Raw genomic sequence first — 23,012 nt, forward strand, 5'->3', positions numbered from 1 at the left:
GTAGAGAAGTAAAGTAGGTTTGTAGCTAACTAAAAGTGCCTATAAAAAGTGTTTCGTATGAGTATATTTTTTCCCATGACCAAACGACCCTTACCTTATGAATATGTCTTGTTCAAGGGCGGATCCAGGATTTTCTTTTGAGGGGGCACAAGGGTCTGACAGGCAAACGGTATTCTTATATTTGGGATTGTGAATGACATAACAACAATTTCTGTGTGAAGTATACTTTTTATTGTAATACAAAAGTTATTGTCATGAAAATGTTAATAAGTTACATTTATTATGACAACAGTTTTCTTTTATGTTTCCCGTAGGCAGCTAATATTTTTTTATTATCAACTCACTATCATTAGCAGATAAAACAGTACAGATTATTTTCATCTTGCATTGGATGCTCTCTGTTGCCTTAACGATTTTCTGCCTTTCGTATCATTCTGTATCAGTTTGCTACCTTTCGTTTTACTATGGATATAACTTTTGATTCCTGAATTTACGTACGAAAGAAAAACTTTTCAAGTACCCTCCACATTTAACTCCATCATTGATTACACAAAACATTATGAACAATTATGGACCGTATTAAAAATCTTGATATTAAAAATCCGTATTAAAAAGTCTATTTTTAAGGACTGGGTAGGGCATGTGTCCCCTATCCTCCCTCCCTCCCAAATCCACCTAAACCTATGGTCAATTAGGAAGTCCTGACCATTTATCATGGTGGAGGACATATGGAGGCAAGGTTGGGGGGGGGGGGGGAGGCTGAGGGGATGTTAGTTTTCGAGGAATGTGCCATTGTATTTGAGGGGGTTAAGCAGCCTTGGCCTCATTCATCCAATGTAAAGAACATCCAGCTACAGTCTTCTGATTTTTTCAGCCTGCATGCCTGTTGTGGAGAAAATAATATTCATATCTTGTTAAGGAGAAAAAAGTTATGGCAGTAATTAATTCAAATTTAACGCATCAATGCCAGTGCTTCTGAACTACATGCATGTATTATAAGTTGTTTCAGGAGTGATTTTATGTAATCTACTTTACATAATGAAAAGTAAAGAAAGCTTTGTAATTCCACGTAAACATTTCATGTACGACCTAGGTTTCGACTAGGTACGTCATCATCAGGTACAGTCAGTGGTGCAGCGAGGAGGGGTTTTGGGGATAACCCCCTCCCCCCCAAAACTCAGAGAAATTTTTCAGTTTAATCCATTTCCAGGGCTCCCACTCAACCGTGAAAACATTAAAAACGCGAATAAGCCGTGAATTTCGTGCCCCGTAAAAAAAACCTGGAAAAAGCCATGAATTTCGTCATATAATTTTAAAAATCTCTCAAACTTGATTGTAAAACTACAATTGATAGATCAAAAGAAAAATCGATACGTCGTTCATGTTTCAAGGGCAGTTACGTGCAAACACTGTCCATGCATTTATCTGCAGGCGTGTATTCGAAGCGCAATTATTGTCCTGCGTGCCAAGACTACACATTGACCTTAAGTGATTGGAAGAGCGGTAACCTAAGTGTTCATTAACCCATGCAAAAAATCAGACACTTCTTCACTTCCCTGCCACCCTACTCCCTCCATTTCCCCACTCACAACCTTTAGCCGGCCCTGAATTTTGCGAACGATAGTTGACGTCAATAGAGATAACAGCTTCATTGCTGCGATTGCATTCATGGCGTGTGTCGCGTTCGTTAAGTTTTTAATTAACGTGCGGCCGGTGATTGTTACGTGATCAATATTTCTGTCTAAAATTGCTTATAAACAGACGGTGAAATTGATGACATTTAAACCGTGAAAACCTGAAAAAAAACGTGAATTTAAAATGTAGCCAGAGTGGGAACCCTGATTTCACTTAATTGGATTAATATTACTTATAAAATAGTGTAAGGATTAATAAAATATCCCTTAGAAAGCTGTAAAACTCAACACTTTGAACTATTTATCCGAAAAAAATTTCTGGGGGAGGGCCCCTGCATCTCCTGCTTACCCTGGGTATTAGTTGCACCTAAAACCCCTCCCCCCCCCCCCCCCGGTATTAGTTGCGCATAAAACCCCCCCTAGCCTTGATTCTTAGCTACGCCCTTGGGTACAGATGCATGTACATTGCAGTTAATATTTTCCTAAATAGATAAAATGCGTATGATACTTGTCATGTTATTTTAAACTGTATAATGCATTATTATGTGATCACCCTTGAAATCACAATATCATACCCAGTCTTCTGGAAAAGTTACCCAATATTGGAACGTAATCAATTTTTCATTTCCTTCTGTTGATTGAAATTGTTCCAACTGGCGTAGTTGTACTTTTATCAATGTGTTTGCTCACAGTACATTAGCAGAAACGTACTCCATCTTGGGAATTGTTGAAAGTAAGAAGGTAATTCTTAAAATCCTATACATATACTGAATGACTGCGGAGTCACAGCACATTCGATATGCCCTCTAGTGTGGCAGTTGTGTTTGTGTGTTGTACCTGGGATGACTTTCCTTTGTCGCCCCTAACCCTACTCTGCAGCCAACATCAGACTGTGCAGCCCCCTTTAAAGTGCGCCCGGTGCAGACCGTACTGCCCCCATCACTGGATTTTTATGATTTCGACGTGGCAGTAAAGGAGATTGGATCCTAATTTTATCCATAACGATGCCAAATGTTGGCGAGAGTTGCATGAGGAGAAGTGGGTAGAATGGGGTCATTACTCATAGACCATTGTTAAATTAACCTCGATATTTATGTATGACTACCATCGTTTGCACCGATTGTTGAAGGAAGGCGCTATCGAACGACGCTTTCTTTCCTATTTCAAAAGAATTAAAAGTGTCTCGCGTGTCTAAGAAATACGTGTCGCTGAATTTAACAGGAACTCGGAGGTCGAGCTTGCTTTTTACACTCCAGAGTCATCTCAAAGAACATTGAAATATTCCGAGCACTCGACGCGAAACCTGAGGGACATGGTATCTATTCCATGTCAAGACGGGTGATTTTTCCTCGACGAAATTTTCGTTTTATTTGCCTTGAACTGGGAATCGGGGACGCAAATGTGACTCGCAGACGTCTCGATAATATGTGTATGGGTGTCTGTTGATAGGGGAGTACTGATAATGGGGTACTCATGAAGAAAAATAAGGATAACTTTCTCTGCAGCATCGTCTTGGAGGGGAAAATGGAAGGGGTAAATGATGGATAAATGCATCCGCCTGTCTGGATTCCTTCCCGTCCTTAAGGTGCGTTTACACTGTGTAACATGTTATATAAAACAAGTTATATGTAACTTGTTTTATATAACATGTTACACAGTGTAAACGCACCTTTATGTTACCATCCTGGTTCCATTTTACGATCGCCGCTCTGTATGGAGCGAAGAAAGGTTTCCATGGATTTCGTAGGTATCGACCACTGCAGTCGTTGTCTCTCGTGTCTCACCGACATCGCCGCTAGATTCCCTGCGAACGAGTATCGAACCCATGAAATCTTGTCATATCAGCGACCCATTAATGCGTCCAATTGCGTCAGTCCATTCGTAGTAGTTTGCGCCCGAATAGCCTTGGGTATTGACGAAATTTCTTGGCCTCGTGGAGAAACTTCGACTTTCCTTATCTCGCGATTTGCGCTATCTGGGTCGTGCCCTCGCGACCCTGGGTTTTCCGCAAGGATGAGTTCTTGAGAATCAAAGAGCTTGGGTGCTAAGGTCATATGACCGTCAGAAGTTAGCGAGATTGTGCGCCGAGAAAGATATCTCGGGGAATCCCGCCGTTGGCCGTCGAAGTACGGCGGTACTATAATCTCTATTATCCGGCTTCTTGGGATGAGGACCTTCCATTGGCTAAAATTATTTCATTAGTTTTAAATGAAAGAGTTTCAAACGTATGTATAGTAAGATTTTTTCGTTATTTGACGTGTGTATGTGTCGTTTTTTTCTCAAGTATTTTTTTCGTAAAGTTTTGGTTACGTTTCCAGATATATCGAGGAAATAAATACAAAATAATGAATGGAAATAATATCAGGCCGGCGCAAGGCGAACGTATAATTTTGCACCAACGGTATACTACGAATATTCAATTCCTAAATTAATCTCATGAAAAGTATTTTGGCTGAATATGTTCGTATCCTGTACGTTTTTAATAATCCGGCGTTTTTTATAACGTGGGCCATGCCACGGTTACAAATACATCGAATTACCGAGATGGCACTTTAGTAATATTCGCAGGGGTGAATTTATTGATTTATTGGCCATTGTTTTGTAGTTTCATTGCTATCCGTTATGTGTGTTTAAAGAAAATTTGTTGAATGCTTTCGTTTCAATTCAGTACTGATTTCGCCTAAAGACTTTTGCTATTTTTGTTTCGAAGGGAGGGGGAGCAGCTGCCCCCCCCCCCCTTGGCCCTCGCTGGGTACACCCATGATTGACATCTTTTGAATTTATTAAGAAATTATGCATTAGGGAGACGGCTGCCCCCTCCAAATCTTCCCCACCTTAATTCTACTCTGAGTGTTTGTATTCCAAGGAAAGGTGCATTTAAGCATATCCTCAAATTGCTACCTTGGTCAAGGTGTCATTTGCAGCCTCCCCTTTCCGTGACCACGAATACTCTCTTAAGATCCTTCTTTGCCTCAAGTATTTCTGCAAGAAAACTGCTGTGGTATGTGCGATTATCAATTGTAGACTAATCTAAAGTATTAGGATTTTTTTAGAAAAATATATCCACCTACATGCATAGAATCATCCTTATATATATAACCCTGGCTAATGTCAATTAAGGCATTTCATCATAATATGTAGTTAGTACTTCGTCAAATGAAAATGTCTCATTATTTCTGTTCCTTGAACTATCGTGTGTACTTCAAGTGTGACAGTGTTCTTTCTTTATTTTGGTGAAAGTTGGCGACATGTATATGTTATGAATGACATCATTGATAGGTTGATTAGGTTTCACTGCCTTTTTAAATAACGTTCTTGAGATCCAATTCTCATAATCTATTCTTAATCCTTTTGTTTCATATGAGTTCACTCTTTTGTCACTCAATGTTCAAAATAGAGGAATTTGATGCTGATGGAAACTTGAAATGACTGATGGCCTGATGTAATCGATAGCTAGGAAGTTTACCCTTCTATTCAGCTATACTATTTTCATACTATCATGAACAAAACACTGAATTTCATATGTATTTCACCTCATTATTAATTACAACTTTCTTTTGCTCAAAGTTTTTCAAAAGCACCAACCATAATCTCCAAGGGGAAATAAATAACAAGTTCACAGGCAAAATATATCTACTACCTTAGAAATTACTGTTGGAAAATCTGTTCTAATTTGTCAAGTTATTTGAAATTGCCAACGAAGCAAACTTTCTCTAGATTCATTTCTTCTATGACCTACCGTGACTGCAAGAGATGGCAAAGGGTGACTTTTGGAAGATGAAGTTAGGGGTTAGATGTAGAAATATTTCCTGCCAGGTATTGTAAACAATCCATTTGAAATTATTTAATTACATATTTCTATTGTATTAGACCTTAAAAACAGTCACTTTTTTTGCTGGTATGCATCCAAATATAAATACAAGGGGTGATCAGAATTCACACATTATGCTTAATAAAACTAATTTGGGAGATACAAATTAATAGCCCAAGTGATGAAGGCAATAGCGTGACAGTTTACCCTTCTATTCCTATATTCCATTTAATTACTTATGCACTGCAAGGTTAAATCTACTATCTCAGTGTTGGTGTGGAGCTCATGTCATAGGAATTGTATGTGAAATTGAAATAATGTTGCTGATTAACGTAGTAAGCGGCCACTTTGAAGGATGGATGATTACATTATTATTGAATCTCAGTGAAATTTTTTGGCACTTAAATGCAGTGTGGAGTGGAGGGTATGCTTTGGAAAAAAAACTTTTGGAAGCTCATGGGGTAAATATGTAAACAACAGTCTGCCGTGTGTTCCTAAATCATTAGCAATCGTACTGCTTGCATTTATAGTTGGACGAATAACCATAAAAAATATTGACCGCTGTCGAGGTCTGCTTAAATAGAAATAATCAAATACCTTTGAATGTTCTGGCTGGAAAGTTTTCCCCTTTTAACCCCTAATTTAATCTTCCAAAATCAGCCGTCTAAAATTACTTACACATCTACTGTTGGACAGAGAAAAATTATGTAGTTAGAACACTGTGGAAATAGTATCATAGACATTAGTTTTAACTTGATTTCCTTTTATTCAGGTGGTTATTAAGTATATTTTTGAAATTTACATGCCATGGGTTGCAGTAATCATAATGTCAGTGTTGAGTGAGGTTAAGGTATCTGCTGATAGTCACGGTAATCTCCGGTATCACATTATTTACCCCATGATAAGTCATATTCACAAAAGAAAGCAAGTTTGTCTGCACAATTTATGTCTCCTATCGTCACAGTGCTGTGCACGAAACATCCACAGTATTCATTTCCTCCATTTGGATTTCCTGGGTGCCACTTGAGAAAGCCAGTTTCTTTTAGGGGTTGGCCTGAAAAATAAATTGATGCAGTTGTGAGAAGAGACATACATATTTTTATTGAAAATTCGTCCCACTTCATGCTGTTATTAATTTCCTTTGTGGAATGGACTCGTTGACCAAATTTATGTTTTTATTGGCTGTGTTCAGAGTTTGGAAGTATAAAGAACCATATTTTTCTGTTCTTCAACCCATCGCCTACTTCTTGAGGAATTTGCCGTGAAAAATTGATCTGTCTTGCGTGGTTCCCTTATTTTTACGCAGTTATGAGTGATTTCCTCTCTTGTGAGTGAGGAGATCTCCCTGAACAAGTTCATGAACTGGAACTCTTATGACATTATCCAACTCATGAAAAATGAATGGCAAATTTTGTGGTTATTTTCTCTAAAATTGAGAGAAAATGGCTAATTAAGAAACAATATTTTTCATTGTGACATGTATATCATACACTGAATTCTTTTGATGAATAATGATTTTTGGTTTTGGTGCTCCATGGATGCTCTTCGATGGATTTTATTAATGATACACCGATTGCATAAAATGCTGGCACCAATTCCATTGCTCTTCCTCCTGATACCATTACAGGGCGTCCACAGATTGTTAAAAATCTTAAAATTCTGGGATTATTCTGGGAATACAGGAATCAGGAAATGTCCATGAATTATTTGCATAAATTTTGCTCAAGTCTGGCATTAAAAAAAAAGTCTTTACAATTTTATGATTTAAATATACTTCAATGGCAGTAAGACATAGAATGGATTATCTAACAAGGAAGAAATTTTTCTTGAGCTTGCTTTTTTTTAATAATGGAATATGAGTTTTTGACTGAATTCGGTCCATTTCCAAAAAATAGGTACTTTCCAATCATAGCCTTGCACATTTGTCGTCATTATTCTAGGCATTAAATGCAGTTAATATTTTTCGAGATAACACCTATGTATTGCATTTTTATGCGGTATGCTCTTTTCACTAATTATGAGGATTGCAGCCCTACTGAAGAGGTATTATTGTCTCCACCTTTTTAGAGTGGATTATGTGTCGAAGGGTCCATTGTTTTAAAATGATCTCAAATTTTTTTGTCTTAGATAAATATACCTTGGTATTATTATGCTTACCAATTAATTCCCAGGGATCAAGTGTTTTTTTGTTAATTTAATAAGTCCCACCGAAGCATATTGCTGAATATATGAGCACCTTAGCTGAATTCAGGGTTAGTCTTCAATCTCCAAAAGAAAATTTAGGGCCAATTGAACAGCAGCAATTGTTAATTTTTTTGCGTCTGAATTTCTTTCTTGTCATTATAATTATTTCATTAATTTATTTAACTAATTTTATGTCTATAGCTAGGCCTTGAGCTACACTCAAAACTTGTGAAATGTCATTTTATGTCATATTAAAAAAGCAAAAATATAATCTGGAAATCAAAAAAACTTTGCCCTTGAAAACCTGAATTTATTCTTCAATTTTATATTTTGATAATAGTGGACACCTTAAGTTATTGATATCAACACTACTTCTAGAAATGAATGCTGAAATTTGTCTGAGTTCCATAAAGGTTATTACCAACATATTTCATACCAGAGGTTTTGGCTAGTTCTCGTACCAATGGCAAAATAGCTGCGTGAAGGGTGTTGTCATTTTCGTGGTTTAATTTAAGTTAGGAACAATATTAAAATTTCCATACCAAAAATGCTTGGCAATATTTTTTCATTAATGTGTATAATTTCAATGTCTGCATACTTTTAAGAATTGAAATTTAGGTTTTAGCTATTTTGGAAACCAAAGGTTGAATGATTTTGAAATTAAATTTTGAAATGATTAGTTTCAATGTGTAGGTGTTGCTCATTCAAAAAAAGTAAATCAATGGATGGATGAATGTGCACAAATCAAGTATTTTTGCCGTGGCAATAAAGAATGAATTTTTTGCTGTTCATCCAGCTGTTCGTGTGTTTATCTTCACTCTTTTTACCGTTAAAGCTACGGGTTTACAATATCGACTTTTCAATCAATGCAATTTGTAGTCATGTATGCAAGGAATATGGGTGTATGCATATTACTTGATTCTGAGGGGATACAGTGGAATTTGACTCAAGTGCTTAAAATTTAGTGTTTCACCATTTTTAGAGGACTTGTGGTAGTGACTTTTTTACCCACTCTCTTCTCCCAGTTGACAGTTGCTAAGTCAACTGAAAAGCCAGCCACAGAGATACTCATTTCTAAAAGAATTCTAAAAATTTAATGAAAATGGATACTAATTAGCAGGTGACCTCAGTTCTATGGCGCTTCTTCACTCTAGATTTAATTCGAGCTATATTCCACCGAAAATGTTTTTCTTTGCCTCAACCAAATCTGTGGAAATCGTATTACTACAAAAATTAAAGAATGCAGTCAAAATTCGCACTGTTCTGTGTACAAAGAGTGAAATTAGCAGGTGGGTTTGGGTTCTGGAGCACATCAGTGGTAGAGTTCAACACCTCGTTTCATAGGCAGAATTGGCACTAAAAAAAAAGTCGAAAATATTTGCTGATATCGGATTAGGGGTAGATTAAATTCTGTCAATCTGATGATACCGATGCCATAATATCAGCTGATATTCCAAATCAGTATTGATATTTTTCCATACCTGGTTTTTTACGTTGTATGTCTTGTCCAAACTTACCGAAAATTGTGATGAATTCCTGTCCAGTTTGGGGTAGATACATGCCAATGAATGACCAAGGGCCGGCGTTTTTATGGTGCCTTTGGAATAAAGTTTTGAGAACATCGGCCTCCTCTTGGGAGTTGATAATTGCTAAATGTCCCCCTTCGTTGGTACAAATAGAAGAAGCTTCCTGAAAAGTTGCTTTGTCTTCATGATGAAACTTATAATAACCAACTCCAGGAAAGAGTTCGTAGTCAAGTGGCCTAGATGGTGGTACTGCAACGAAAACGGGTCAATTGAGAGAATGGCTGATGGATAGTTGTGAATAAAAGCAGGTGATATGCTTGAGTAATGTTGGCTGCAAAAAAATAAATGCATAGATATGGTGTCATGTAAGTGGGAAAAATGTTTTAGCGTTGAAAATCCTTTTGTTCCATATTATTTTCATTTTCAGTTGTAATATTACTGGTGCCTCTTTATTGAAAATCTTACTATCTAAATACATTTCTCCAACAACCGATTAATGTCCAAAATATGTTTATTATTGCTGAACTGTATGCGGCTTCAACTTATCAATTATGTTTGTTTTTGGTTTTGTTTTGGATAGAAGTTACAAGAATGTCTTATTTACATGTCAGTATCACATTATATCCATGTGAACACTTAAGCATTCAAAATTCTGGTTCCTGCCTTAGGACTCTGATGCTTTGTGCATGACTGAGCTCTATTGTGGTAATTTATGTCTGATAGCATAAACCATCTTGTTCCTTAAAGCCGGCAAAAATCTAAGCAAGAAAAGATGCTTACTTAGCTTAATTGATACAGTTCCTGCTGAAAATTTAGGAGATCTAGATTTAAATCCTAGTCAAGGCAGATATTTTTCCCGTGTGGAATTTTCCACCTTGTATGCACTTGAGTGTCATTCCATAAGCATATATTGCTGTCGGAGTTATTTCCTTGGAAAAGGATTATACTAATTAATTATATGCCAGGACAAGTAATTGGTTTGAAAGCTGCGATACAAGTGCCTATCCAGTCTGCAAACATGATTTTATCAGCTTGAATTTTTCAAAAACTTGAAAGCACTGCATTTTCAAGTGCAGGTTTAAGGTACAGTAAACCGTACTAGCAATTTTCTGCAAAGACTAATTTTTTACTGGTGCTTTATTTAAATTTAACTCCACCATATAAATTATTGTGAGCCATAGTCCTACATCATCATATGGGCCTAACAATGATGTATTTGTAAAGAAAAAATGAAAGTAATATTTTGTATAATGGCACCACAGTATTCCTATATGGACAAATTGCAATACATCTTATTAGAATATTCAGATTTTATATTTGACTTAATTAAATGACAATGCACCGTGGGGTAAGTATATTTGTGTATTACGTATTACAATTGATTGAAATGTTCAAAGCTCCAATCATAAAATAATGGCAGCTAGAAAAATAATTACAGTTGGAAACCTATGGCCATATTGCAGGGAGCAATATGGCCATAGGTTTCCACCTCCTTTTTTTGTTGTATGTTTGTAACATTCGTGCATTAGCCTAATTGTTGGTTGTAGATTCTCTTACATCAGTGCTAACACTGTGAAGGTCAAGCATACATTAATAATAATTTAAGAAAAGAAAATTCTTACCTATGAGAGCTCCTTTTATGTGAATTGTGTTTTCCCCATGATATTGTTCAATAGTGTGCTTCAAATCCATTTTCCAGTTTCGTTGAGGCTGCGGGGATTCTGTGTTCACCGTAAACTCTGTCATCCAATGTCCACTTTGGTTTCTATGGCCCACAACAGATAGTTCTAGAGTTTTGTTTCCACTTGGTAAACTAAGCATTTGGCATGCTGGCTGTCCAAGACTCTTTTTTTGAAAAAGAAGAATTGTTAAAAATATCACTAATATTTTGGGAGTAGAAACCATTTTTGTGGGTGTAATGCTCATCCGGAACTTGGATTCAGTCTATGGAATTCCCTCTGTACTCACTGTCCCTTTAAGAACAGTCGATCACTTATACTCTCTCTTATCTGCAGTAAAATTCTGTTTTATGTGTGTTCTTTGGATGTGGAGATTTTCTTTATTTGAAAAGTTATATGTAATCTATTCTGGTGAATACCATAAAATGAATTAATGGGTTTTTAATGGGATTAAAAAAAAATTCTGTTCCTCTTTGCATGATGACATAACAGTGTGCGAAAAAATTTTGCGTGAAAGAAGTTTAAATGCCCCTTTTAATATCTTGGGGTAATTTGACCTATAACCTTATCAGTTTTAATCAATAGCTGTTGGTAAATTCTATGTTCTAAGAATGAATTCCTTGAATTATTTTAATGTGTATTTATTTCTAATTTATTCATAATATGCATTTGCTTTGCTGACTGTGTTCATTACATTTTTTCATACAGAAAGGAATGGTGTAACTTATGATGGAGGAGTAGATTGGAAGGGTAGAAAACAATCAGTTTACGACTAGCCTGTGACTGAGAAATTCCACTTGAGAAATTTTGTTTCCCTTACTTACTTGAATTCAAACCAGGGCATTATTAAACCAATTGATGTCACATATTGGGATTGCCTCCCTTTCGCATGATTAATCTTTCTTGTAGAGGTACTCAATGAGCTGTGTCTTTCTGAATTGCAGGGACCTGTTCCTCAGCGAGTACACAATTCTCTTACGCACAAAGGGCAGAGTTGGCTCCGAGCGCACCGAGTGAAGGGTTTTTACAATCATGTGGATGAAGTCAGTTTTGAAGACGGTGCCAAGGCACTCCTTCAAGCATCCGGCATTGGAAAACTCCGTCCAAACATTCTCCTCATGGGCTTCAAGGCGGACTGGAGGGAGTGCCCCAGGACTGACTTGATAATGTACTTCAATGTTATGCAGTAAGTTGCTTATTTTTATCTTGGTATATATTTGCTGCATGATGAAAAAAAAATATCATGAAAAGGTTGCATAGTATCAGTGAATCTGATAAAGCGTAGGCATGCTATTCATATGGATAAGTCTGATGATTTGAAATACAACAAACAGTGGAAGTTCTTTGGAAAAGCTTCCAAAATAAGTTTTTTGGTCATTTCCCTTAGCCTAACCTGCGGCGATTTAGCACCTGTTATTTCTTCGTAACATTTCTCTGTTTTAACATTCTATGAGTGAGCTAATGGGGTGGTTTCCTATTATTTTTTTATTGCCTAATTGGAAAGATTATTACTCCTGGAGTACGTATTTCACTCTTTTAGATTTTGAAATAACGATATCTATTTTTCGCGATTAAATGAAAAGTGAACATTTTCAAGCGCGCAAAAACACGATGGCTAAGTACGAATGCTGAGAAAACCCCGTGTGATGTCGTTCTGGTTCCCGCTGCCACAAGTGAGGTGACCTTGGGGCGAGGCTTTGAGCGCTGATACAACGCAGGATGTTAGCAGGTAGCGCTTGGCTTAAATAAGGATTATTAATACCTTATCTAATGAAGGAAACTTTCCGACCTTAGCCAGTTTTAATAGGTGATTATTAAGACATGTTTTCCTGAGCTCTGTGCCTCAAGCATGCATTGGTAACCTCAGACGATGAAAAACTCCTATCTACTCGTATAGAAACTAGGTCCCTGTGACGTCACGTGGAGTGGCATCACAGGGACCTAGTGTCAATCTGGCCTTTTTCAAATGAGGATAAAATTGACCATTGCCATTCGTCTAAACCGGTATTTCTAAAACCAATAATTAGTATATTATGAAAACACTAATGGTGGGTAACGAATGGCAATCAATGCCTTTCATTTTCATTGATGAAGGAAACTACCCTAATACACTGGAAGGATTCCTTCTTTATTTATGAACTTTTTGTCCACAGTAAAGCCTCAGATTTGCACATGGCTGTGGCTGTATTCCTCTCTGTTTCTGTCTTTGGACTAGATTCACTTTAGCTATTCAGTCGCTAATGCATAATTCATTATTCCATGATGATCACATAAAAAAAGGCTGTAAGTTTTTCAGGAAAACACCAGTTAAAGGTTGCATTTAGCCGATTCTTCTGATGTGTGTCAGCTTAAAAGCGACCGATATTCCGTACGAGAACACACTCATGCACTGGACAATATTCACAGCAGCTGAACACTCCACCCTCGGCCACGCAATCAACTTTCAGCATCCAAGTATCGTCGTCAAAGTATGGGGCTTCATACAAAGACTCGTAAGGAAAGTGAATGAAATACAAAAGGAGGATCAAAACCATGTCAATAGGGACATGGGCATCAAAATTAGCATAATATGGCAGGCATTAACTGTGGGAAACAGAATTCAATCCATTGACCACTTCCCACCTTCCCTTCCGCCAGCTAATATACTTTAATAAATGCAGAGAAGAATCCCTGCCTACTTGACCAGCATCGTTTCGGAAACATTAGGGCCGCTTTAATATTGATGCCAAAATTGCCCAAAAATGTTTGTAATCACTATCACATGCCTAAGCGTAATGCTTTGAATATTTAACATCACATGATGTGTGATTGAAAGTAAAAATTTTTAGCTGAAAAAAATTATTGTTTTGCTGATTACTATCTTATTGTAAATGTTGTGATGTTTTTGCAAAATGCCATTAAAAGAAATTTAGGAGACACATGGTCCAACAACTTTAATACACAAAACGGAAGTATAATAAATTTGAAAAGCACTCATACAAAAGAGTATTGAAATAGATGCGAAATACAACTCACGATGGAGGCAGATTTAAAAAAATGTATGTAACAATAAACATTTATTTTCATAAATTCAATAGTGATAATTTATGTAATTCCCCAATAAGAGTGATCTAATTACACTGAAAAGATTCCTTCTTTACTTATGAACTTTTTGTCCACAGTAAAGCCTTAGATTTGCACATGGCTGTGGCTATACTCCGTATCCGAGAAGGCTTGGACTACTCCAATGAGCTGATTGGCTCTTCTGATACAAAGGAAGAGGCCAATGGCACTGGGCCAATGGCGAATGGAGGCAAAGGTGGCCTCGGCATTAATGGTGCAGCTGGAGAGGGCGGCTTGGAAGTGGACAAGAACTATTTGGATGCAAGGATGGGATCTCAGTGTTCATTGCCTAGGAATCAGTCTTTCTCCCAGATGTCCCAAGGTAAGTTAGAAAACTGAATTTTAAACTCCTGCCTATTATGCTTCATATTGTCCACAACCGTAAAGAAAAATAAAATTAACTTTGTACATTTCATAGTCGCAATTAATTACAGACAATAGTATTGACACTTCAATAATTAACAAGATGTTAATTATCAAGTCATCGTTATTTACTTGATAATTACATAAATGCTGGTGGTGACAAATTGTCAATGTGGAATGTAGGGTGATAATTTTATTTTCCTACATTGTGGTTCAACAAAGCTAAGCCAGGAACACATAAAACAGTGCACACCAGTAAGGTGAAAACTGTTGGTACAAGCAACTTAGGATAACCTGTTTTCTTATTGATTATCAGCCTTGAATTCTCATATTATTTTAATTATTGTTTGCCTATTTTTATTACAGTATTGCAATCCTAAGATTGGTGTACTCAATTTCTCCCTTCCCAGCGTGTAACTTCAGTTTCCTGAAATTCTTCTTCCTTGTGTCGTGCTTAATGTGCCCCGAGTACTTTGTCGCTAGGTCTTCTTGAGGGAACTTTTACTTCAATTGTCACTCCATTTTATTCCTCATGTAATTGCTATGTTTTTTGACGTGATCAATTCACCGCTTCCTTCTCTGGCATATGATGCTTCATATTGCCCTCCCGTTCTTCTTGTAGTCTTCAGAACACCACCTATTATCTCACACTATCCATCCCTGTTATATTCAGCGTCGGTCTCGAGCACCATTTCTTGAAGGCTTCACTCTTCTCTGGTCAGCTTTTCCTATTATCCAAGTATTCAATCTCTATGGTCCCATGTCCACGAAATTTTTTTCTTATTTTACTATTTACTTTTTTAACTGGTATGTATTTAATTTTTTCAACTGATTCATTCGTGATATAGTGGAAGTTTGACTTATTGAAATTAAAGATAGTTGCACTTTTCCACAATAATTTGATGCATACAAAGCGTTTCGGCTCACACTGCCATCATCTGGTACAAGGCCTGGTAGGTCTTTTACCATTAAAGGGCGTAGCCGGATAAGAAGGTGAAAAGTCCCCCCTCCCGGATTTTTCCCGCACTTGGGGTATGCGATTTGGGATCAAATAGGACAAACCTCCCCACATTTCCAGCCCGCTAGATGCCCACCAGGGCCGGCTAGATGGAAAATACGATTTTCACTCTTTTTAAAATATCTCGGTCAAGAATGCATATTTTTTAATGCGGTGATGTTCCACCTCCTAAAAGTTATATTTTTAATACGCCAGCCGAAAGGTATAAAAAAAAACACCTCCAGAAAACGTTTTTTCTTTTTGGCCCTCTCAAGCATATTTTATGAAAACATGCATTAGAAATTTTCAAATCGACGCCATATCTTCTTGTCCCGCTCAAAGTTCTTGAAAACAATTGGAAATCTGCCCCATTAAATAATGTTTCAAATGCTGCAAACCGCATTAAAAAATATGCATTCTTGACCGAGATATTTAAAAAAGAGTGAAAATCGTATTTTCAATCTAGCCGGCCCTGGTGGGCATCTAGCGGGCTGGAAATGTGGAGAGGTTTGTCCTATTTGATCCCAAATTGCATACCCCAAGTACGGGAAAAATTCCGGAGGGAGGACTTTTCACCTTCTTATCCGGCAATGCCCTTTATGTGGAAAGGTACTACCACCTTTCATTTCAATATTCAATTTTTATTTTACTTTTACTGTTTCTGTGTGTTCAATCACTTTCCTTTGTATGCATCTTGTTTCCCTTCTTATTGGTTTTCATGTTGTATGCCTATGACATGCCTACACTATACGTAAATATCTCAAAATATGATGATGAGTTACCTCTATACAGAGAAACATAACAAGGAGAAACACTCAACGTCTTAGTATTTTGTATTATGAAGCAGTTACAAGGAAATGTAATGCAAAGCACCTAACTCATATTTTATGGGTTGCTTGTTTCTTCTTGTTACCCCCTACCAGGCAACTCTCAATATTTAAAGGGAAGACTGTCCATGGTAATAATTTTTCTGCAACTATGAGCTTCAAATGCACACACAACGTAGTTTTTCTCTCTAAATACATACTCATTTCTACCATACCCTTTCTCTACTAGCGGGCTAATTTGTTGGTAAAAGGGGCTGAGGCTGATCCATAAATAATCTTTACAAGGGAGGGTTAGGATTTCTGTGACTCTTTAATGATATTGCATACATATCTGGAATTGGGTATTAAATAAGAGTTTTATGTCCATGTAACAAATTTTTCTGGTAAATTTTTTTATTTATTTTTCCTCTCAACATATTGTAAACTGCATCTCATAGTTAGTGTATTGAATCTATTTATTGGGTTTATTTGGTTGAAATTCAGTGCACCATCTTTAAAAAATGTTCAATTTAAGCACCTTAATTACCTTGAGAACACAAAGTTAGCATTATACCTCATTTCAACCAAATGTAGACGTCTATATCTGGTATACAGAAAAAACTTTCCCATATACCAAATGTAGACATCTACATCACGTCTACATTTGGTCTACATTTGGCCTACATTAGGGGCAAATGTTGCCCATTTTTGGTCTACTGGTAGCGTATAATTTTGGTCTACGGTTATACTAATTGTGGACGTAAAATATTTTGTTGCAAAAATATCCATATTATACTGCTGATCTTGTAGTAATATGGAGCTTTTCAACCTAAAATGAATCTATGGCAATTTTGATGACTACCTTCAAAGAATTGTAGTACATATATATCGTGTATGTTTGCCTACATCAAACTTTCATCGATTAAGCTACCTGTAGACTCGAAATATCCCAAATTTATATGTCCGCAATTTTTCCTTTGCTCTCAGGGTAATTATTAGCCTCAGCAAAACTCATTTCCCCTTGTATTTGTCTGGAGGATTTCCTTCTCTTCCTTTTGAGTATCAGCCCCTGATTTGACAAGCACTAGTGTTCTGTATTTTGTCTGCATCAGGGGTAGTACCAGGGGTGGGCCTGGGCCCCCAAAGTTTTTCCTGCCCACTCAAATAAGGCAGACAAATTTCAGAGTCGAAATCCTAAGTTTATTTTGTAAAATTGAAATAAATTGTATACAGTTTTAGGTATGTAAAATATCTCTCTGTTAAATTTCTAAATAATTTATTTGTTGCCCGTATTAATTAATTTATAATTCGCAGTTTTTTGCTTTCTTCTCAGTGGCGTCAATTTTGCTGTTTTTTAAGTGAATATAAAATTAATGCGCTCTCGAAAATGCATTAAAGCCTGAGGCATAATTATTTTGCTGCGTTGGGGTTGCAGGAAAGGGGTGCTCTTTGTGTATAAGGTCAATAAATTAATGTTTTAAACTATCGTATTTATCCACTTTAACTCGAGGTTAAGCCCACCCATTTTATAATCTGGCCCACCCGTATGACTTATGCTAGAGCAGCTGCTGATGTGTATTAGAGCTACTGATGAAAATTTGATTTATATTGTTTGCCAAGTATGGTCTTTATTCACTACTCAAGCAATGTATGTTGGAAATTTCATTTTCATTGGATTCAAAGCATAGTCCTAATTCATTTCGCCAGTGATGCATCTCCATTCTGTGTGGAGTTTACCCTTGGGAAGTTTATATTTTCAGAATGGTTTCTTTGTGTTCAGATTTAAATATCTAGACCTCAACCTCCAATGAACAATTGGCCAAAATTCATCGGCCATACCAAATGCACTCATGAGCTGGACCAGCTATGTGAATCTGCTAATATGGCAGCTGTGGAGCAAGAATACCTCCATCTAGCTACCCTGCACAGATGTATAGCTAGTTTTGAAACTCATTCAGTTGATAATTTTGAAAAAATTTGTTTCATATGCAGGATTGATAGAGCAATTTGTTTAGTGGGATATTCTGGGTTCCCACTCAACCATGAATAAGCCGTGAATTTCGTCTGCCGTTAAAAAAACTGGAAAAAGTTGTGAATTTCGTCATAAAACCATAGAAATCTCTCAAACTTGATTGTAGAACTACGATAGACAGATTAAAAGAAAAATCAATCTTTCGATCATGTTTGAAGGCCGAGTCACGTGCAGTTACAGTCCACGCATTTATCTTCACACGTATATTCGAAGCGCAATTATGTATTGGTCCGTGTGCCATGACAGCACATTGACCTTAAGCCTGCGATTGGAAGGCATGAAACCTTGGCAAAAAATCAGGCACTTGTTCACTTCCCTGCCACCCTGCTCCCTCCATCTTCCCACACACAACCTTTAGCCGGCCCTGAATTTTGCTAATGATAGGTAACGTCATGAGAGATAGCTTTTTTATTGCTGCGTTTGCATTCAAGGCATCTGTTGCGTTTGTTACATATAGTTCATGTGCGGCCGATGATTGTTACGTGATCAGTATTTCTGCCTAAAATGCCTGATCTACAAACTGTGAATTTGATGACATTTAGACCGTGAAAATCTGGAAAAAACTGTGAATTTTATAATGTAGTTAGAGTGGGACTCCTGATGTTACGCTCGTTTTCAATCGAAGTTGTTTTACAGTTCAGTTTTCTTGAATCTGAAACGTGGGCTTTATCAAACTTGTCCAATGCGCCTCCATTCATCCTGCATCCCTCTCTCTGCTCCTCGTGGTTCAGGTCCTTCATTTATCCCTCAAAAAGACCCTCAGAAAGTGATTGGATGAAAAGGCTGATTGTACCAAAAAAAATGTGTGGGTTATCAACTGCAAAAGATACAGCAGCCAAAAGTTTTGGAGAAATCCATCCAAATTATTTCTATTATTTCTATTTTTAAAGCACTTCTATGTTGGTTCACTCACTTTCCCAGGATAGACTGTCCTAGATCATTCATTCAATTGCTAACCATGATTTTTCTCGTGATTAATGATGAGGGAACTGGTTAGAATTATAAGTCAAAATAATGGACAAAAATTAAATCGTATTTCCTCTTCAACTTTTAAGAATTTCCTAATTTGGCCAGTAGATATATGTACATAGATGGTCAAGGGCCTTGACACGTAGATGTTTCTTGATCCATTGTTCCAACCTGCCTCCCACTGGGGCACAGGAGACTAGAGCACCACAAATCTGTATCAAGTTGCTTAGGGCTCCAATTATTTTTTTATTTTCCAGCCTCATGCATTGTGGTGAATAATCAGTACACAATTTCTGTGTATAAATGATGGTGCATAATTATTAATTTCCATCAACATTGGCAGGTTTTAGGGAAGTAAGAATGTATGTACGTACATACATAGTTGATTTATGTACAATGGTTGCCAATCCATGAAAATGAATGTCTCCCTACCATTAATTTTTGTTCGTTACAACAGCAAGCTCTACATTACTGCATCCAATCATTTATCAAATGAAATAGCTGGGAGTCATTGACGTATACCTTCAGTATTTTCCATAAAACTTGTAAAATGAAAGAGCTTGGTAAAATGCACATGATTAGGCAAAACTTTCCTTAACCTATTAATGTACATATTATTACTAAGAATCCAGCTAGACAAGATAATCAACTAAAAAACTTGAAGGAGAATTGTCACGAGGTATTAAAGTTATACTACATCTCATTAAATTCTGGTAGAGGAACACTTGAAGGAGTTTCAAAACTGGTTACACAGCAGGTGTGAGTGAGTGACTTTGTGAAGGAAGCAAATGTGACTTGGCTGTCACGTAAGCACATTCTCATTTCTGGGCTCCAGGATAAGTCTGTACGATATTGACGTGTTCATTCCAGGCTTATTGCAGGTCCACCCGAGGGTAGACCTGTAATATTTTGGTAGTAGAAGTCTAAATGTACTCACTCATACATACTTCCAAAATCAAAATGCAAACATTCTCATCTAGTACGTTCATATTTACCTACTTTCATTTTATTGTTGACTTTGATTGGTTCATACCTATCTGTTTAAAATGTTTGACTATCTTTCTCTTTTCTTTCTATCCAACCCACAAAGAATTGTACAAATTTCTCAGTGTAGGATTACGTCAAATAACTACTAGGGGTGAGTCTTGTATTTTACTGCTCTTTATATGTTTGAGTACATATTTTTTCCCTTCTTTGTGTGCATGGCTATATTTTGTAGATTTCTAAGATTCACTCTAAAAATCACCTCTGATTTTGTTTTGATCCCTCAGTATTTGTATGTGAACTTTAATTATTATTTGTTTGTTTGTATTCGTTGTACCTTTAATGTGTTTTAATTACTGTATATGTCTGAATATTGTCCCCCCTTATTTTCTAAAAATGACCATGGTAAAAGTGAAGGGGGTGACAATATTCAAATCCATTTTTTTAACTTTTCCCGAAAGTGAAGCCCCAAATACGGTATTCTGGTAGGAATTGTGAGTGATAATAATGTGTGTGCACGTCTGTAGATAATCAGCTAGATTGTAGTGCTAATTAAAATCCAGATGAGAAACAAATGTCACTGATTATAGGATCAAGTATTTCTTTGAAAAATTATGTAAAAAAAATGTGTGAAGAAAAATTGATACCCATATTATTAGTCACTGTAGCCTCATAAACTCCATGGTGATGTTATGTTTGTTATCTCTCTCTAGTATGTGTAGTAAACTTTTTAATATGTAATATCTTATATGATTTGAGGCAGGATGTGATGCAAGTTATTATGATTATTTAAATTAGATGTTTGAACATTTCCAGTGAATTTATTTTTGCACAAAGCGCTTTGTTGTTAAAACTACATTTTCAAGTGTATCATGTTTAGCCAAGTTCTTCCTTAACTATGTCCTACTGCTACAGTCCAGAGTTGTCCCTACGACAGTTCTAAAGGAGGGGGAAGCAGGGTATGCAACCAATCGCTGTCCCCCAGACGCACCTCACACCCTCGCGTAGACATGCAGTGTTGTCACATGCATACGGAGCACCGAAATAAGCCTGAGCCACCAAGACAAGCCCTTTCTTCAAATCACCATTGAAACAAGGGATTCTTCCTTTGGATCCTTCCAGCTCGTCATCCATTCTGGCTCCTTTCTTAAGGGAAGCCTTTTGTTTACATGTGAGGTGGGCGTTTCCCTTTCTTACCTGGCAACCTTGCCCCCTACCCCTTCTGCCGGTCATCGGACAACTCTCGGCGGCTGGACTGTAAAGGGGAGAGCGTAAGGGGAAGGATTGTGTTTGGGTGCCGGGGAGTAGGAATATTGAAGGCTGAGGGAGGAAGTGATGATTTTAGGGTCTCGAGAAAGGAAGGGGGAAGAAAAGTTCCCGGGTGAGGATGCATCTTCACTGTTGTCTTTAATGTTGCGGTCTTCATGATGGAGATCTTATTCCGGACATTCTTCTTATCCTGGGTGTTGATCCCGGGTCTCCGCCTTCAGTTAATCTTACATGGTGTTGGGGTTGGTGGTTGTGAAGGGTTGTTGGCCGTAGAAAAATTGAATAACCCTTGGACTTCTTGGGGGTCAAATGGGGAGGTTGGAAAGTTAGGGTCCAGCCTCCCCTTTGGTGGAGATGAGAGGTTAGCAGGAGCAGCTTGTGGACAGCCATCTTTACGGCAGTGGCGGCTGGTGGTAATTTATATAGGGTGTGCATTAGAGCAGATATAGGATGATTTAATTATATTATGTTAATACTAATCCATGAGCATCATATTTCGTCGTAATAGAATACATGGCAAGCAAAACATATCACTGGCATATTCTACCCTTAAAATTGCATGAACAGAAATAATATTAGCATGCATGAAAATAATTATTCTAAACACGCCTTTACAAGTGACGGTAGGCGAAATTCATTCTCCTTTCCTTACACCCTATGAGGAAGTAGTGTAGAAAACGGCCATACAGATGACTCTGTAGACGGACTAGGATCCTGGGCGCAGGTAGTGTAGGTGGCGGCTACACCACTACACTACCTGCGAGTCACTCACCAAAAATATGTGCGTGCGCACTCGCATCGTTTTGAGTCTGCTCCCATCACCCATTTGAACTGCATATACCCCGCATACTTCGTCCCGCCAGAGCACCCTCAAGCGATCGCATAGACCGAAAATGCGCCCGGTCAATGCCTTTGGCCCAGCGCGATGCCACTGGATCGCACACTTGTAGAGCGGTGAATTCGAAAAGGAGATAGCTGTAGCGTTCATGTTTCTAGCATATGCAGACAGGATTTTTATCCTTCTCGTTGCAAAGGAATAGTTTTCTTTTATAATTCATTCATCTTTGGGTGTGCACTTGCTAACATGCGTATACGCATGCGCCGCCACTGCTTTACGGCTATATAATTTACGTTCTGGCACTGGAAAATGGTTGAGGGTTGAGTCTGTGAGTTAAGTACATAGTGGTAGGAATTTGAGGTGAAGCTGCATACCTTATAGCGTAGTTTGAAGGCATTAACTAGGGAAATCTGAAGTACTTAAATAAATAAGTGCTACGATCTTTTATTTATTTAAGTATGTCTAACTTCCACCAATTGAAGCCTGAATCTGTTGAACTGAAACCTGAAATATTAGATGACAAAACAACACATCTGAAGTTGAATTTCTATGTCGAAGATAACTTTTTTTGGGAATTTTATGAAAGGATTAAAAAAAATACTTTCTGCCAATTTTAAGTGAAATGTCCAAGGACTCCTAAAAATCTTATCTGGAAATTATAATGATTCAAGATTTTAAATAATTTCTATTACTTAGTCATATTTAATGCATAAAAATTTTTTTCAAAGATAATTTTATGGCTTAAAACCATGAAATAATTTGGGTATTGATTGTCATTTCTACTAAGGATAGAATATTCATTTTTAATAGTTAAAATT

At 37.2% G+C, this 23,012-nt stretch overlaps 2 protein-coding genes across 6 annotated transcripts in view; one reads left to right on the top strand and one right to left on the bottom strand.

Annotated features, from left to right (window-relative positions):
• Positions 1-23,012, top strand: part of LOC124166359 (solute carrier family 12 member 2) — a 296,758-nt gene that overhangs the window by 268,408 nt on the left and 5,338 nt on the right. For 4 of the 5 annotated variants that reach the window (XM_046543838.1, XM_046543840.1, XM_046543842.1 and 1 more), the window contains exons 12-14: positions 11,779-12,020; positions 13,996-14,258; positions 20,194-20,241. In XM_046543838.1, the coding sequence (XP_046399794.1) occupies positions 11,779-12,020; positions 13,996-14,258; positions 20,194-20,241 (553 nt within the window). The remainder of the gene's footprint in view (positions 1-11,778; positions 12,021-13,995; positions 14,259-20,193; positions 20,242-23,012) is intronic. The other variant, XM_046543839.1, reaches the window with a different exon arrangement.
• On the bottom strand, positions 6,188-11,156 carry LOC124166362 (hemolymph lipopolysaccharide-binding protein-like). Its single transcript, XM_046543847.1, has 3 exons — positions 10,778-11,156; positions 9,147-9,404; positions 6,188-6,499 (listed from the first exon to the last, which is right to left on the bottom strand). Exons 1-3 carry the CDS (start codon positions 11,079-11,081, stop codon positions 6,333-6,335), a joined length of 729 nt encoding a protein of 242 aa, XP_046399803.1. The 5' UTR covers positions 11,082-11,156; the 3' UTR covers positions 6,188-6,332.

This window comes from Ischnura elegans, chromosome 10 (assembly GCF_921293095.1).
Source record: "Ischnura elegans chromosome 10, ioIscEleg1.1, whole genome shotgun sequence".
Classification (NCBI taxonomy): Eukaryota; Metazoa; Arthropoda; class Insecta; order Odonata; family Coenagrionidae; genus Ischnura; species Ischnura elegans.